At 36.4% G+C, this 18840-nt stretch overlaps 1 protein-coding gene across 8 annotated transcripts in view; it reads right to left on the bottom strand.

The window, feature by feature from the left end:
* Positions 1-18840, bottom strand: part of CHRNA5 (cholinergic receptor nicotinic alpha 5 subunit) — a 43819-nt gene that overhangs the window by 5033 nt on the left and 19946 nt on the right. For 3 of the 8 annotated variants that reach the window (XM_023652713.2, XM_023652724.2, XM_070268734.1), the window contains exons 2-5: positions 8417-8568; positions 3967-4011; positions 2481-2590; positions 6-837 (exon numbers count right to left, since the gene is read on the bottom strand). In XM_023652713.2, the coding sequence (XP_023508481.2) occupies positions 6-837; positions 2481-2590; positions 3967-4011; positions 8417-8568 (1139 nt within the window). Of the gene's footprint in view, positions 1-5; positions 838-2480; positions 2591-3966; positions 4012-8416; positions 8569-8864; positions 10052-18840 lie in introns of those variants that run through there. The other 5 variants (XM_070268741.1, XM_070268758.1, XM_070268752.1 and 2 more) reach the window with 5 other exon arrangements.

Genomic DNA, 18840 nt, shown 5'->3' with positions numbered 1-18840 from the left:
CAGACCTCACGGACATTATTCTCCTTCATGACGTGTCTTGTAATATATCGAATAGAATCAAGCGCAGCTTCCAATGTGTTTCTAGAAGATTTTGGTCCACTACCACACTCAGTTTCCTCTTTCTGAGTCAAGTACCTATCTACATGACTTCTCATGCAAAGCAATTTTGGAAGCTTCTGAAGAAATATCTTGCGGACCCAAGGTGCCATAGCATTATGTGTTGAGGAAGAACGATGATGAAGGTTGATAGCAAAGACAGTCACCATAATTGATAGTGTCACAAAAATCATGGTAAACACCAGATACTCTCCAATCAGAGGTATTACTTTTGAAGATGAGGGTATGATCTCTTCAATAACCAGAAGGAAGACAGTCAAAGAAACAAGTACTGAGGTGCAGAGAGAAATCTTTTCACCTTCATTTGAAGGAAGATAGAAGACAAGTACGGTTAAAAATGAGAGCCCAATACAGGGTATAATAAGGAACAAGGTATAAAAGAGAGGCAGACGCTTAATTACAAATGAGTACATGATGTAAGGATACCAGCAACAGCTGTCAGTTCTGTTTCCTTTGCTTCCCGTTGCACTCACAATTTCCCATTCTCCATTATCAAAAAAATCTCTCTTGTCTACATCTTGGTCCTCTAAAATTATATCAACCTGTGATCCATCGTAAGTCCAAGAACCAAATTTCATAGAACAGTTTTGGAGATCAAAGGGGAAAAACGTGACATCTATGGTGCAGGAACTTTTGTAGTTTGCCGGAGGAGTCCAGGTGACAGTGCCATCATACCTGACGACCGTTTTCGTACTGGCCCCTTCAAAACGTCCATCTGCACTGAAATACACACACGCACAAGAACAGTGCAGAGATTAAACAACCAAAGCATGCATTTTACAAGCCTAATATAAAAGAAATCCCATAACTGATAGCATGAAATAATTTTTAAACTGTTACCTTGAGATATACCTGCTACTCGCAGGGGACTCTGCTTTAAGGACATCTTCCTTAAATGTGTATCTAACTCTACTAGAACTGAATGCCTTCTTCCACATCTATGCCAGGACTGACAGATCTGTATTTCACAGAGTCCTGAGATTTTAGTGGTTAAAAAGATTTCACTCACACACAAAATATAATTAGGCTATTTATACAATGGACATGCACAGAGCCAGACCGGAATCCATATTCCTAGACTCCCCGCACACTGCTCTTCCCCCTCCATCACAAACACTGGATGCTTGCTACACAGACAGGAAAAGAACAAAAACACCGAGCTGGGCACGGCCCTGAAAAACGGCCATGCCTCTCAAGCTCTGCCACCAAGTGAACTCAGCTACTGGAGTAGTCTAGCAGGAAGCTGTACAACCAATATAAGAATCTTTGAAATACTGTTCTTCATCTTAAAATTCATGTGACTTTTGCACACTACCCTGTAAAATATCCATGTTCACTATAAAAATGTTTTCAATGACTTAGAGTAAAATGATGCTCCAGAAAGCTGCTTACAGCTTTGTTCACTCCTTATATATTGAGAAGCATGGAGGTGATGGTTTTAAAAAATTAAAGATATTTTTGCTTAGCATTTGCTCTGTTCTCATGCCAAATACCTTCTTGCAAATAAGACAATGTGCTTTATAGCAAGCACAAATTCCCAGATTTGCCCTGGAATGGTCCTATAAAAAAAATGAAATTGGTGTCCAGAATTATCCTTTCCTCCAAGTTAAAAACCATCCTTGAAATACACTTAAGTAGAATGCCTATAAATATGACTTAATAATTAACCCAATGTTGCTCTTTGTGGGAAAATTATGACCCAGTACTTAAGCCAAATTAGAAGGATACATAAAGTATGACCTCAACTATTTAAAAAACACACCAAAAAATGTGGAGTGCAGTCTGCCAAATATGTAGTTTAGTAAGTAAGAAGGCAAATGGGGATGTCAGGCTGCCTTTGTGGGTACCACGACCCTACCACATGCGAGCTGTGTGATCTTAGACAAAGTATAAGCGCCCTCGGCCTCTGCTTCCCCATCTGTGAAATAGATGTAATTGTACCTCACTCACAAGGTTACTGTGAGAATTGAATGAAGAAAGCACATAAGGCACTGAGCAAATTGCCAGGCACAGAGTAAGTTCACTACTTGTGTAAGCTAACAACAGTGGTTGCCTCTGTGATGGGAGAATGGGACTGATTATCGGTGAGCCTGCCCCTACTTCCTTACACCTTTCTGGACTTTCCAAACGTTTTACAAATTTCAGAAATCAAAGAAGACTTGTATGATCAGAAAACAATATATCAAAAAAGGAGAGGATCCACAGAACCTACTTGTAGGTTCATGAAACCAAAGAACGTAAGATCAAGTCATTTGACTTTATAGCTAAACAGTTTTCAAAAGGAAGAAAATATTACAAGTGCCTAATAGTGATGCAAGTGTTTTCTTTTGAAAACATAAAATGGTATTTTGAGTATAACTTACTTATCAAACAAAACAATGTCTGGGGTCCAGAGAGAGTCTGAAGGGACACGTATAATTTTTATTCCACCATAGTCATCAGGGTTCCATCTTAATTTCACATCTATCCATTCCTTTAAAACAAAGAAAACTGTCTCAATTTCAATAAAATTAATAGTCAAAAATAGTGACAACTATATTCTTTTTGCCAAACCCACAAATGTTTTAGACATGAAATCATCTCTACTCCCAATAGAGAAGACTCACCTGCATGTCTTCCTGTCTTCCTTTTGGTTACTGGAGCATAACGCTGTCCCCTCATGCAGTGGCCTTAGCCATGGGCCTCATGAGACACAGGTGAGGACCAGAGCTGGGTATGTTTGTGGCTCTGCTCAACACCTCTTCTCCCACCAACTGACCTTGCCCAGGAATTGCAGCCATGGGCATCTAAGGCCAGGTTCAAGGGAAACATTCTCTTTTCTAGCTGTGTTGTCACTGATTGGCTGGGCCAGTCCATGCAAAGAGCAGTTGGCTTTATTACACATTCCACATATTTGAACAGTGCCCAACCTCCATACAGTAACAATTCTGTGCTCATGTCAACTGAAGACTTGCACCCCAAGAAAAGCATACATGCCTTTTACGAGTTTGGGGTTAGGGAACTGGAAGTAGGTATTAAAAATTAGGGAAAATGAAGAAAGAAAAACAAAGGGAAGCATTCAACAGCAGTTGAGGACATATGCAAGATGGCCCAGAAAAAACCCCCAGAAGTCCTTTATATATAAGGGACTATATACATAAAAATAATTCATTACATTCTTGCATGTTCTCATCTCACTCAGAGTAAAAGTCAAAATCCTTAGAGTAGCCTAGGAGCTGCTACTCATAACCTACGCTAGGAGCCTCCTGTTCCATCTTTGACCTCATCTCCTACACCCCTCCCCATGGCTCACTCACTTCTAGCCACACTGGCCTCCTAGCTGCTCCATAAACACATTAGGCACACTCCAGCCTCAGGTCCTTTGCACTTGCGGATCCCTCTGCCTGGAACACTCCTCCCGCAGATATTCACATGGCTTGCTTCTTCTCCTTCAAGTCTTTGTTCAAACATTATATTCTCAGTGACACTTTCCCTGACCATCCTATTTAAAATACAGTCCCCAACACTCCCTTTCTGCTTCCCCAACGTATTTTCTCCAAGCCGATCACCTTCTAAGGTGCAACACAACTTCCTCGTTTATTCCCCCCACCAACAGAATGAAGTTCTTTGAGAGCAGGGACGTTCCTCTGTTTTGTTCACTGCAGTTTCCCTGGTGCCCAGCACTGTGCCTGGCACATAGCAGGCACTGAAATAATATTAACTGAATGAACACAGGAACTCTATCTACCTCATCTTTCTGCATCCTGCCAATCCACCAAGACCACATACTCATGTCTCTTTGTGCTACAAACCCTTTACCAACAGTGGTGCCAGTCAACAGTTGGGTGGCCCTTTGAATTTTATGCATACCTGTTTCAACCAGACATTTGTTGTCATTAACTGATTTTTCTCATCCTATAAGATAAAAATATAAATAAAGTTCATTATTTCAATTAAAGAAACAATAATTCTTAAAGAATTTTCTCATTTTTATATAAACACTCCTCTCCATATAGTACCTACAGTCTGTTCATCAATCCAGTTGTCTAGAAAAGAAGGATCTCTTTTCCAGCCTAATTTCACATTATTCCTTTTAACATACTATGTATTTCAGATAACCTGCCCTAAGTACACCATTGGCATTTTTAGATTTAACATTCAGTCTCAACTACTGTATTTCCTCAAATCTAAGATGCAATCTAAGAAATAAGCACAGAATTATTTTACACACTTAGTACTAAGAAAGAAAGAAAAAGGCTGATAATGAATTCCAAACTGCTATTCATTACAAGACACATTTTGATTTCAGAAGTGCTAAAATATGGAAAAATGTGCATCTTACAACCAGTGAGACACAGTGTTTCTGTGCATTCCTGAGGGGCTGTAACTTGTAATCATTTGCCTCTGCTGAGGCACAAATTTGAATCTCTGTGGAGCTGCTATGAAGAAAAAAACATTGAGGTCACAGCCTTGAATGGCAATTTCATACAACTTTTATATCTTACTTTTCTACAGAACCAGGGTTCCTGGGTACCTTCCACTTACACTTTCCTGCTGACACATCTTTGCTTATGCCAGTCCTTCACTGAATTTTCAAGCCTGATTAAAGTGACATCTCTTCCATTAAGTTTTACTGAAATATCATGGAGCCCACTGAACCAGTATAAGATCACCATGATCACCAACCACAAATGGACTATGTGTAGAATACAGTGCTCAGCACGGGGACCCAAAGAAGTATGAGGCAATCCCTACAGTTGGGGAGAAGACAGGGGTGTAAACAGCTTAGGTGACTGGAGGGTCCCCATTCCCTATCTTTCCCAACAACAGGTGAATGACCCAGGAGAAAGGAGGAGGCCAGAGAAGGCACATCCCTAGGGACAAAGGCAGCTGTTAGGTCCCTACAGGAGGAGAATGAGTCCTAAGAAATAGAGTGTGGCCATCCCTCTTACGCTGTGGTTCCAAAGAGCAATTTTCCTCGATTAAAACACTAGAGCTGGAAAGGACCTAGAGATTTTATTTACTGCAATCTTTTCTTTCTGCAAATATGGAAACTGGCCCAGTGAGGCGACTTGCCTAAAATCACACCACTGATTAGTGGTAGAACTGATTCTAGCACTCAAAACTCCTAAATTTAAACCCTACCTCACCAGCTCTACCAGCACCCCTAAGTTACATATCATCCAGAATAAGTGCTGATCCTGCATCAGAATATGCCTAGGCAAAAGTTCCAAACAGAGGCATTAACAATTAGGAAAGTTCTGGTAAATGTATTACCTATGATGCTGTACAACAGTGGGCCATCTTTGAGAATCTACTGAAAATTATAGACATTTCCCCCCAAAAATGTAAACACACATAGATTTTGCTCTATGGGCTAGGACCCAGTCAATATTTAGTATTTTCAACAGTAGCATAGATAAAAGAATAATCCATAAGTTCACAACTGGCCCCAAAGATGTGGGAGTTAGCCATTACCTTAGGGATACAACCTAATTTAAGCTAACCTCAAGTATCTCCCAAGCATCTATAATGTGCTCAGCACAATGGAGGATGCAAAAAAAACCAAATCAAGTAAGACAAACATAGGACGACACCCAGGAGGAAAGCACAAATAAATGGAGAAATGTTAACTACACATAAGTATAGCAGAAAAGTTTTGGGGTAATAGTTTCTTTTTTAACCACACCATAAAAATAAAATCAAAACAAACCCACACAGATTAAAAAAGAGAGAGCAAGAACACATAAGAAATAAGGTAGGAATCTCAGGAAACTTCAAGGAAGAGCTACTAAACACAAGTACAAGGTTTTTAATTAAAAGGAACATAAAACAGCTTAGAAGCAATCCAGCCCACTGTCCAGGGCCTGTGGCCCTCATCTTCCTTTACTCCAGTCCTCTTCCCCTCTTGTAGTCACTGACACTACATTTTCTTGGGTCTTCTCTCAAGAAGCAACCCTTCCACAACTTCTCTGCTTGGCTAACCCTTGCTTCTACCACCTTCTATGAATGTTTGTCAACGATCAGACTCCTGCTCTCCCTGCTTGCTTTAAAAATTCATCAAACCAAAGTTTTCAACAATCACTCCTGGGCCAGCAATTCCAAACTGACATCCTTAGCCTCATCTCTCACTGTGGAACCAGTCTTGGGGGCCTCATGAACATTTTCTTTTGAATGTACCACAACCACCTCATATCAAAATCAAACTCATCATCTTCTCTGCCCCATTCCCATAACAACTAATTTTATCTTTCAAATTTGTTACTATTCTAATCACCTAGGCTTCAAAATTAGACGTTCCCTCTATATTCAGTGTCAAGCCCTGTTCTTTCTTCTACGTGGTCTTCTAACTTGCCTTTCAAGTTTCTAATCTCTCTTATATTTCTCAAAACCATGTATTTAACTGTCTTATTGATCTTCCTAAAGTACTGCTTTTACCATGTCTGTTGCCTATCAGATCTCTCATTCAGCATTTACCATGTGCCACACACCGTGCTAGGCTCCAGGATAGACACAAGGAATAAAGCTCACCCTGCTTTGAGGATGCCATGTCAGCACATGAGTGCCAGTCAGTGTAATGGGCTCTATATTAAAGTGCGAAGGGCTGTTGGAACAGAGGAGAGACTACCCTAGGAAGTCTGGATTTCACAAAGGGTCTGATAAATGAATTTGGCCTTGAAGGATAAATGGCTGTGCTGAGAAGGGAAATTTTCCAAACAGAAATGGCAGGCACAAAGGCACAGTGGCATGCAGGGATCTCTCCTCGCCTCGTCCTTCCAGTCAGATCATCCCTATGTAGTGGGGCTCCCAACACCAACCTTTGATCTAAACAGTTGAGCCACCAGGCTCGGTATCACTCCTATAGCTATGATTATACTGTTCCTGGTTATTAAAATACTCTCTTCTCCGCATGTCAAATCCTACACTTACTACAAGGCCAGCTCAAGTGCCACCTCCTCTCCTGCCTTCTTTGCTCATCTCAGTCATCAAGATTTGAATTCCCAGATCTTTGTGGCATCACAAATTAGTACTGCAGTATCCTATAGTTACTCCATTTATATGCTGATAGTCCCAATTAGAAAGAAAGGTCTTTGAGAGCAAGTCCTACCTACCTACCTACTTCCCTAGTTTTATTTATATTTAAAATCTCCCCAAATTGCCCAGCAAAGGGTCAAGTACACAGTCCATATTCATTGATCTTTCTGGAAGCAATTAGGTGGCACATATCAACAGACTTTAAAAAACGTATGTCCTTTGTTCACTAACTGCCTTTCTTAAGGAAAGGCGAAATTCAGACATTTGTGTACAAATACATTCATCATCATCATGTATAATAAGAAAAATGGGAACCAGCTTCTGCCAACAAATAGGACAATGTTTAAATTATAAATGGAATATCATATAACCATTAAAATTATACTTGAAGATTGTATAACATAGGAAAATGTTCACATGTAACAACAGGGAAAAAAATAATCAAAATTATATCTAAAAAATACCCCAATTTTGTAACATACTCACAAAGAAAAAACTAGCAAGAAATACAACAAAATGTTACCATTGGTCATCTCTACATGGTAGAATTATAGTCAATTTTTATTTTATTTTCTTACTTGTATTTTTTTGAACTTTTCAAACTCTCTACAAAAAGCATGCATTGCTTCTCTAATCAGAAAACAAAGGCCCACCTATAACATTATTTAAAAATACACATACACACATACTTGTTGACTCTTCTGGGAACACAGCAGGGAAATAATTGATTGACATGATCAGAACAAGAAGAAACTAGTTTAAAAAGTAGTGTGAACTTTTTAGTTTAAACAGAAAGAATCTATTGACAATAAGAACAAGTTATCAAGGGAATTTATACTCCCTGGTGAATGTCACATGAAAAAACCTCTGAAATGTTTTTAGTGTAATACTGAGTCAATGATCTGTTGAGATATTTTTGGCCCCAAGAATCTACAACTCTACTCTTGGACTTTTTCTCTTAACATTTTTGACTTTTAGATTGTAATTTTTTTAACATATTAAGGGAGAAACTTCCATATAAAATGTTTAATATCTTTGAATTTACTAAAAAATAGACCTATTACAATTACCAAATGAGATAAAATGATTTCTAAAGTATACGTTATATAAACACAGTGTATTCTTATGTCTGTGGTATAACAATTATTTTTCCCTGGTGAGTTCCTTGAGGAAAAGGACTGTGTCTCATTCACCTTTGTAATCTTTGGTACCTAACATAGTGCCTGGGCACACATGTTCTGATAAATCCGTGTGAAATTGAGTATGTAATGATATGCACACCTACCACATCCACTAATTGAGATATTGCAAGGCCAAACTTTATTTTTATTTTGTCATTCAGGTGTTCCACAGGACGAACCCATCTTTCGTAGTCTTGAAATAAATTCTTAAACAAACTATCTTCATGTTTTGCAACAAAGGATGGTTCAGCTAATCCTGTATAACAAATTTTTAAAAGTTAGTGTATTAGCTTCTCTCCCACCAAATACATTTACTTTTTAAAAAGTTCAGCATTATTAATGAACCAAAGTATTATTTAGGCTATTATTAATGGAGTTTCAAAAATGAAATATTAATACAGATGTTTGTGATCAATAACGGACCCTCTGGTTCAGATACACTTCTTAGTTGAATCAGATTACTCACATGGAAATATGCTGAGTTCTTAAGAAGCACTCAGTATTTAACAGAGAGTAATTTAAAAATCTAAGTAACAAAAGCTTTTAAATTACCAGGGCTATGGGAGTTGCTTGTCATAAAATTCCAAACCTAGAAAACAGACATATTGAAGTAAAATTTATTTGTCAACTAAAGTGTAAAATAAACATGCTTTAATTTACATGATTTTAATATACCAATATATAAATGTTGAATAAATTATTCAGATTTGTCATACCTTTGTTTGCTATACATTTGTATAAAAGTAACTTACAGCCTAAGACTAAAAAAAAAGACACAATTTTAAAAGTTCCAGATGCCATAGCCCAACATTGGTTAAGATTTATGGATCACAGTTATGCTTATACTTCTACTGAGCTTAAATAAGTCTCTCTGAAGAAATGAGAGTCTTCAGTATCGTATGGACTGGAGTCTCTGTTAAAGAAATGTGAAATGTGTGGAACTCAAGCACGACACTTACTTAAGACCCATGAATTTACAAAGAAAAAACATTTATTTAAAACAAATGTCACTGGCTTATTTATCATAAAATATACGCTGAGGGATGTGTAGTACTAGCAATGGTCCTTCTCTAATCTAAAAGAAATGGTCTCACAGAAAATTAGCACTTTCACAAAATCTTCTCTTTTTATTATGATAGACCATGTTTTCTACATGGAGCTATTAAAGAGTATCTGATTAGCTAAAGGAAATCCATTCCCTGATTTTCTTTCACTGTCTATTTCTTCATTAATAGAGCAGCTTATTCCTCAAGAGTTTATGTCTTGCTTTCCTGGGCAATTTAAGATACTTGATTTAATCCATAAATACCACAGAGTTTGTGCCATGCCTCCCATAAAATCTCCTTATGCTGAAATGTATAGCATTGGAGATATTTCAATTCAATTAGAATATTATACACTGGAAATTTCTTGTATTAATGTTTAAAAGCCATTAATTTTAGATCTTCAAGTTAAAATAGCATTATTGAACCATTTCTCCTCTTCTAATCCTATTTAAAAACTGTACAGTCTCTGAATACCAAAAGTTTAAGGTTGTTTAAAAGATAAAGATAACAAATAAAATGTTGTTGGTTTTTTTCAGGAAGATTAGCTCTGAGCTAACATCCACTGCCAGTCCTCCTTTTTTTTTTTTTTTTTTTGGCTGAGGAAGATTGGCCCTGAGCTAACATCCACACCCATCTTCCTCTATTTTATATGTGAGAGACCTGCCACAACTTGGCTTGATAAGCGGTATGTAGGTCCGCACCCAGGATCCGAACCAGTGAACTCTGGGCTGCCAAAGCCAAGCACATATACTTAACTTCTGCGCCACTGGGCCACCCCCACAAATAAAATATTTTTTAAATAGCATCTAAGGAAGTTTTGCCTTAGGGAAAAAAATACTAGATTGAATTGCCACCTCAAATTTTGTTTGAGAGAAAGTAGATAGAGTATAAATAAATAAGATGATAAATTAATCTCAACATTCTACCTAATGAGAACTCTTAAGATACTGCCAATAGAAGGAAGGAAATAATAAAAATCAGAGTGGAAATAAATGAAATAGAGGCTAAAAGGATAATAGAAAAGATCAATGAAACTAAGAGATGGTTCTTTGAAAAGATAAACAAAATTGACAAATCTTCAGTTAGACTCACTAAGAAAAAAAGAGAGAAGGCTCAAATAAATAAAATCAGAAGTGAAAGAGGAAAAATTACATGGATACCACAGAAATACAAAGGATCATAAGAGAATATTATGAAAGGCTATATGCCAACAAATTGGATAATCTAAAAGAAATGGATAAATTCTAAGAATTATACAACCTTTCCAAACTGAATAAAGAAGAAATAGAGAATCTGAATAGATCAATCACTAGTTAGGAGATCAAAACAGTAATCAAAAACCTCTCAAAAAAACAGAAGTCCAGGACCAGATGGCTTCCCCAGTGAAATCTACCAGACATTCAAAGAAGGTTTTATACCTAACCTTCTCAAACTCTTCCTTAAATTGAAGAGGAAGGGATGCTTCATAAACTCATTCTTTGACGCCAACATTATCCTGATACCAAAACCAGACAAGGGCAACACACGCACACAAAAACTACAGTCCCATATCGCTGATTAACATTGATGCAAAAATCCTCAACAAAATATTAGCAAATCTAATACAACAATACATTAAAAGGATCATACACCATCATCAAATGGGATTTATTCCGTGGATGCAGGGATGGTTCAACATCCACAAATCAATATGATACACCACATCAACAAAATGAAGAATAAAATCACAGGATCATCTCAATAGATGCAGAGAAAGCATTTGACAAGATTCAGCATCCATTTACGACAAGAACTCTGAATAAAATTGTTATAGAAGAAAAGTTTCTCAACATAATAAAGGCCACATATGACAAACCCACAGCTAACATCATATTCAACATAAAAAACTGAAAGCCATCCCTCTAATAACAGGAACAAGACAAGGATGCCATTCTCACCACTCTTATTTAATGTAGTATTGGAAGTCCTAGAGAGAAATTAGGCAAGAAAAAGAAATAGAAGGCATCCAAATTGGAAAGGAAGAAGTAAATCTGTCATTATTTGCAGATGACATGATTTTATATAAAGAAAACCCTAAAGAATCCACCAAAAAACTATTAGAAATAATAAATAAATACAGTAAAGTTGCAGGGCAAAAAATCGACATATAAGAATCAGTTGCATTTCTATACACTAACAATGAAATAGCAGCAAGAGAAATCAAGAATACAATCCTATTTACAATTTGCAACCTAGGAGTAAATTTAACCAAGGAGATGAAAGATCTGTACACTGAAAACTATAAGATATTGCTGAAAGAAATCAAAGAAGACACAAAGAAACGAAAAGATACTTCATGCTCCATGGATTGGAAGAATTAACGTAGTTAAAATGCCCATACTTTCCAAAGCAATCTACAGATTCAATGCAATCCCTATCAAAGTCTCAATGACATTTTTCCATCAAAATAGGAGAAAGAATCCTAAAATTTATATGGAACAACAAAAGATCCTGAATAGCCAAAGCAATCCTGAGAAAAAAGAACAAAGCTGGAGGTATCACACTCCCTGATTGCAAAATATACTACAAATCTATAGTAATCAAAACAGCATGGTACTGGCAGAAAAAAAAAGACACACATCAATGGAACAGAATTGACAGCACAGAAATAAACCCACATATTTATGGTCAGCTAATTTTCAACAAAGGAGCCAAGAACATACAATGGAGAAAGGAACGTCTCTTCACTAAACGGTGCTGAGAAAACTGGACAGCCACACACAAAAGAACAAAAGTAGATCACTATCTTACACCATGCACAAAAATTAACTCAAAATGGATTAAAGACTTGAACGTAAGACCTGAAATCATGAAACTCCTAGAAGAAAACATAGGCAATTAACAACTCTTTGACATTGGTCTTAATAGTAACTTTTTGAATATCATGTTTCCTCAGGCAAGGGAAACCAAAGAAAAAATAAACAAATGGGACTACCTCAAATTAAAAAGCTTCTGCACAGCAAAGCAAACCATCAACGAAATAAAAAGACAATCTAACAATTGGGAGAAGATATTTGCAAATCATATATCTGATAAGCGGTTATTATCCAAAATATATAAAGAACTCATACAAGTCCACAACAACAACAAAAAAAACCCAATTAAAAAATGGGCAGAGAATTTGAACAGATATCTTTCCTAAGAAGATATACAGATGGCTAAGAGGCACATGAAAAGATGTTCAACATTACTAATTATTAGGAAAACATAAATCAAAAGCACCATGAGATATCACTTCATGCCCATCCGAATGGCTATTATTAAAAAGACAAGAAATAACAAGCGTTGGAGAGGATGTGGCAAAAAGAGAACACTCGTACACTACTGGTGGGAATGTAAACTGGCGCAGCCACTATGGAAAACAGTATGGAGATTCCTCAAAAAACTAGAAACAGAAATACCATATGATCCAGCTATCCCACTACTGGGTATTTATCCAGAGAACATGAAAACACTAATTCAAAAAGATATATGCACCCCTATGTTCATTGTAGCATTATTTACAATAGCCAAGACTTGGAAACAACCTAAGTGCCCATCAACAGATGAATGGATAAAGAAGATGTGGTATATATATACAATGGACTACTACTCAGCCTTAAAAAAAAGATGAAATCTTGCCATTTGCGACAACATGAATAGACCTTAAGGGTATTATACCAAGCAAAATAAGTCAGACAGAGAGAGCCAAATACTGTATGATTTCACTCATAGGTGGAAGCTAGAACAACAATGAACAAACATAGATACAGACAAGAGATTGGTAGTTACCAGAGGGGAAAGAGGGGAGGGTGAAAGGGCTAAAAGGGCACATATGTATGTTGACAGATGGCAATTAGACTTTTGGTGGTGAACATGACATAGTCTATACAGAAGTCAAAATATAATGATGTACATTTGAAGTTTATATAATGTTACAAATCTATGTTACCTCAATAAAAAAATAAATTTAAAAAATTCCAGTTTAATAAAGAAGCATGTATTGACAATGATTTAAAAAAAAAAAAAGATCCTGCCCTGTGAATATCTTCTTAGTACATCCAATACTAGAAATACCATTTTCTTAGCACAACTTTACAGAAACGGCAGGTGCAAATGTCAGTGCTATTTTAGTATAAAATCTTAATGGTGCACTCAAATTCTACTAAGAGCTCATGCTTTTTCAGCTGGTTCTAAATGTTTTAGGTTTATGCTGCTCATAAAAATCAGAATGTTAAAGGGGGGATGATCCATTGCACTCCCCTCACTTCACAAATGAGGAAATACGACCAGAAAGGCCAGTGCTACAGAGCTTGTTAATGGCAGAGCTCCAAAGGACACCCAGTGCTCCCCTCAGTCTCTTGCTCCCTAACATCTTCTATCTGTGACAACTTTCTAAAAGAGCTTAATCAGTGTCACACTCTCTGAGAGCTCTAGCCCACACTGATATTAGCTCATTCATTCATTTGACAAACGTTTATTGGACATGTGCCTTGTATCAGGCACTGTACCAAATGCTGGGAATACTCTGGTACACAGAGACAGCATCCATATTTATAGTCCAGTAGAAAGACTGACACAGTATACATGATACTATATATAAGCTACATCTTACAGAAACTGAATCAAACTAAAAAATAATTGTTTTAAAGTTGTTTTGAAGAGTTAATATTTGCTCATCCTACTCAAAATAAATACTTTAAAACAATTTCTTTGAACCTGGACTCCTTGGAATCCCAGGGCATTTATTTTTCATACTAGTTTTGACCGAGATTGTATAATATTTAACATATAATATATTGTTCTATGTTGTTTTCCAATTACGTCACATAAATCTTGGATCTCCAAAGAAACCAATGTCCTGGAAGGGAGAAATCATTTCTATACTTTGGCATTCTTATAGCACTAAGTACAATGCTGATTACAGTAGTTACTTAATATATTTTAGTTTTCCTTCCCTTTCTTGACTTAAAAAGAAGGAACTGGGAGAAAATATTTGCAAATCATATATCTGATAAGGGACTTGTATCTAGAATATACAAAGAACCACATTACAAGTCGATAATAAAAAGACCCAATAACCTAATCAATAACTGAATTTCAAAATGGGTAAGGGATCTGAATAGATATTTTTCCAAAGAAGAACAGCTAATAAGTACATGAAAAGATGTTCAACACCTTTAGCCATCAGGAAAATGCAAATCAAAACCACAATAAGATACCATTTCATACCCACTGAGATGGTTATAATCAAAAACACAGATAATAACAAGTGTTGGTAAGGATGTGGAGAAATTGGGACCCTCATACACTGCTGGCAGGAATGTAAAAAGGTGCAGTAGCTCTGGAAAATAGTTTGGCAATTCTTCAAAAAGTTAAAAATAGGGTTACCATAACCACAGTAATTCCACTCATAGGTAAATACCCAGGAGAAATGAAAACAGATGTCCACACAAAAACTTGTACATGAATGTTCATTGCAACATTATTCATAATAGCCAAAAAGTAACAACCCAAATGCCTATCAAATGATAAATGGATAGACAAAATGTAGTATATCCAATGGATATTATTTGGCTATAAAATTGAATAAATTACTGATGCATGCTAGAACATACATGAACCTTGAAAACATTATACTAAGTAAAAACAGCCAGTCACAAAAGACAACATACTATATGATTCCATTTACATTAAATATCCAGAATAGACAAACCTATAGATATAGAAAGTAGATTAGTGATTGTCTAGGGAGGGGATGGTTTGGGGGGAAAAGATGAAAATGTTCTAAAATCAATTGTGGGAATGGTTGCACTACTCTGATCACAGGCATACTTCATTTTATTGCTCTTTGTAGATACTGTGTTTTTTACAAGACCCTCCACCAGCGAAAAGATTATGACTCCCTGCATGCTTACATGATGGTGAGCATTTTTTAGAAATAAAGCATTTTTAAATTAAGGTATGTACATTTTTTTTAGACATACTGCTATTGCACACTCAACAGACTACAGTATAGTGTAAACATAACTTTTATATGCACTGGGAAACCAAAAAATTCATGGGACTTGCTTCACTGCAATATTTGCTTTAATGCAGTGGTCTGGAACCAAACCCACAATATCTCCAAGATATGCCTGCACACTAAAAACCATTGAATTATACATCTTAAATAGGTGAATTTTATGGTATGTCAATTATATCTCAATAAAGCTGTTATTTTAAAAAGAGAGAACCTCTTTATGACTGACTTATCACTGAGAAATAGATGTACAATACAGCAATAAATCAGAATTGAGAAAATGTAACAAACAGTATAGATATAACGTTCAGAAAAACTTTAATAGTCACCCCATAAGTTTCCTTTTGTGATAATAAAGATAAAACCTAATGTGCAATGCCACTGCATTTATTTTCCTTATTTCTTTTTAATATTTTATAACTTTCCCAGTAATAGCCTATTTTTTTTTAAATTAAGACTTTATGGCTACTAACAAACAAAATTCCAGGACCAGATGGCTTCATTGGTGAATTCTACCAAACCTTTAAAGAAGAATTAACACCAATCCTTCTCAAACTCTTCCAAAAAATAGAAGAGGAGGGAACATTTCCAAACTCATTTTATGAGGCCAGCAATTACCCTGATACCAAAAGCAGACAAGAACACCACAAGAAAAGAAAATGGCAGGCCAATATCCCTGATGAACATAGATGCAAAAATTCTCAACAAAATATTAGCAAACCAAATTCAACAATACAGTAAAATGATCATACATCATGATCAAGTGAGACTTACTCCAGGGAAGCAGGGATGGTTCAACATGCACAAATCAATCAACGTGATACACCACACTAACAAAATGAAGGGTAACAATCATATGATCATCTAAATAGAGGCAGAAAAGCATTTAACAAAATTCCACATCCATTTATGATAAAAACTCTCAACAAAGTGGGTATAGAAGGAATGTACATCAATATAATAAAGGCCCTATACAGCCAGCCCACAGCTAACATCATACTCAATGCCGAAAAACTGAAAGCCTTCCCTCTAATAACAGGAACAAGACAAGGGTGTCCACTCTTGCCACTTTTATTCAACATAGTATTGGAAGGCCTAGCCAAAGCAAGTAAGGGCGAAAAGAAACAAAAGGCATCCAAATTGGAAAGGAGGAAGTAAAACTGTCATTATTGCAGATGACATGATATTATATATAGAAAACTCTAAAGATGCCACAAAAAAACTGTTAGAACTAATCAATGAATTCAGTAAAGCTGCAGGATACAAAATCAATACACAAAAATCTGTTTCTATACACTTATCACAAACTATCATACAGAGAAATTAAGACACCAATATCATTTATAATTACATCAAAAAGAATAAAATACCTAAGAATAAAGTTAACCAAGGAGGTAAAAGACCTACACTGAAAACTATAAGATACTGATGAAGGAAAGTGAAAAAGACACAAATAAATGGAAAGATATTCCATGATTATGGATTGGAAGAATTAATATTGTTAAAATGTCCATACTACCCAAATCAATATACAGATTCAATGCAGTCTCTATCAAAATTCCAATGGCATTTTTCAAAGAAATAGAACAAACAATCCTAACATTTGTTTGGAACGAAAAAAGGCTCTGAATAGCCAAAGCAATCTTGAAAAAAAAGAACAAAGCTAGAAGCATCACACTCCCTGATTTCAAACTATATTACAAAGCTATAGTAATCGAAATAGTATGGTACTGGCATAAAAGAGACACATAGGTCAATGGAACAGAATAGAGAGCCCAGAAATAAACCCACACATATATGGCGAACTGATTTACGACAAAGGAGCCAAGAACATACAATGGGTAAAAGGACAGTCTCTTCAATAAATGACGCCAGGAAAACTGAACAGCCACATACAAAAGAATGAAACTGGACCACTAGCTTACACCATACACAAAAATTAACTTAAAATGGATTAAAGATTTGAAACTATAAAACTCCTTGAAGAAAACAGAGGGTAAGCTCCTTGCCATAGGTCTTGGCAATGATTTTATGGATTTGACAGAAAAGGCAAAGACAGCAAGTGGGACTATATCAAACTAAAAGGTTTCTGCACAGCAAAGGAAGCCATCAACAAAGTGAAAAGGCAACCTACTGAGTAGGAGAAAATATTTGCAAATCATATAATTAATAGGGGTTATTATCTAAAATATATAAAGAACTCATACAACTCAAGAGCAAAAAACCAAACAATCTAATTAAAAAATGGGCAGAGGATCTGAATAGACATTTTTCCAAATAAGACATACAGTTGACCCACAGGTACATGAAAATGTACCAACTTCACTAATCATCAGGGAAATGCAAATCAAAACCACAACGAGATATCACCTCACACCTGTTAGAATGGCTATTATCAAAAAGATAAGAAATAACAAGTGTTTGTGAGAATGTGGAGAGAAGGGAACCCTCGTACACTGTTGGTGGGAATGTAAATTGTTGCAACCACTATGGGAAACAGTATGGCGGCTCCTCAAAAAATTAAAAATAGGACTACCATATGATCCAGCAATTCCACTTCTGGGTATTTATCCAAAGAAAATGAAAACACTAACTCGAAAAGATACATGCACCCCCATTCTCATTGCAGCATTATCCGCAATAGCCAAGATATGGAAATGACCTAAGTTTCCATTGATGGAGGAATGGATAAAGAAGATGTGGTATGTATATACACACAATAGAATATCAGTCAGCCATAAAAAAAGAAGGAAATCTTGCCATTTGCAATGACTTAGATGAACCTGGAGGACATTATACTAAGTAAAATAAGTCAGACAGAGAAAGAAAAATACCATACAATCTCACTTATATGTGGAATTGTTACCAAAAGTTCAGTCTCTGATCCTGATGCCAATCCAAATATGGAGAACAGAGTCTTGGGTGAAAAAGGAAAGGCTTTACTTTGCCAGCAGAGGGAGCAAAGCAAGGGCCAGTGCCCCAAAAGTTGCTTGCTCCCCATTAAGAAACGGGTAGGGTTTTTATTTGGGGTTTTAGGTAGGGGAGGGGGACTATGGCCTTCTTAGTCAGCATTTTCCCATCAGCTTGTGTCTGGGGCTTCTTCCAGTGGAGGAGACAAAGGGTTTCTCAGATGAGTGTCCTAGGCTGTTTGTCTCCATGGTAGAAGGTAGACTCTGAGGTCAGGAAGCTGTGGAGTTGGGCCTGGAAAGCTCCGGTTTCTTGATATTCTCTGGACATTAGTTTCTCTGTAAAAGAACTGTGATTAGCCACAACTTTAGTAGGAGCCCAGCTTGAGCCACATGGGTTTTAACAATTTGTAACTTCTATTTGGTTGTAAAGCTCAGAGAGTCAGAGGTTAAAGAAACAAATATTTACCTATGAGTGTAACTAAAGAAGCAGGGAACTGGGAATGTGTGCTTTTAGTTCTAGCTCATGTATGCTG

This window comes from Equus caballus, chromosome 1 (assembly GCF_041296265.1).
Source record: "Equus caballus isolate H_3958 breed thoroughbred chromosome 1, TB-T2T, whole genome shotgun sequence".
Classification (NCBI taxonomy): domain Eukaryota; kingdom Metazoa; phylum Chordata; class Mammalia; order Perissodactyla; family Equidae; genus Equus; species Equus caballus.
The sequence above is the reverse complement of the archived record's forward strand: the minus strand, read 5'-3'. Positions and strand labels throughout refer to the sequence as shown.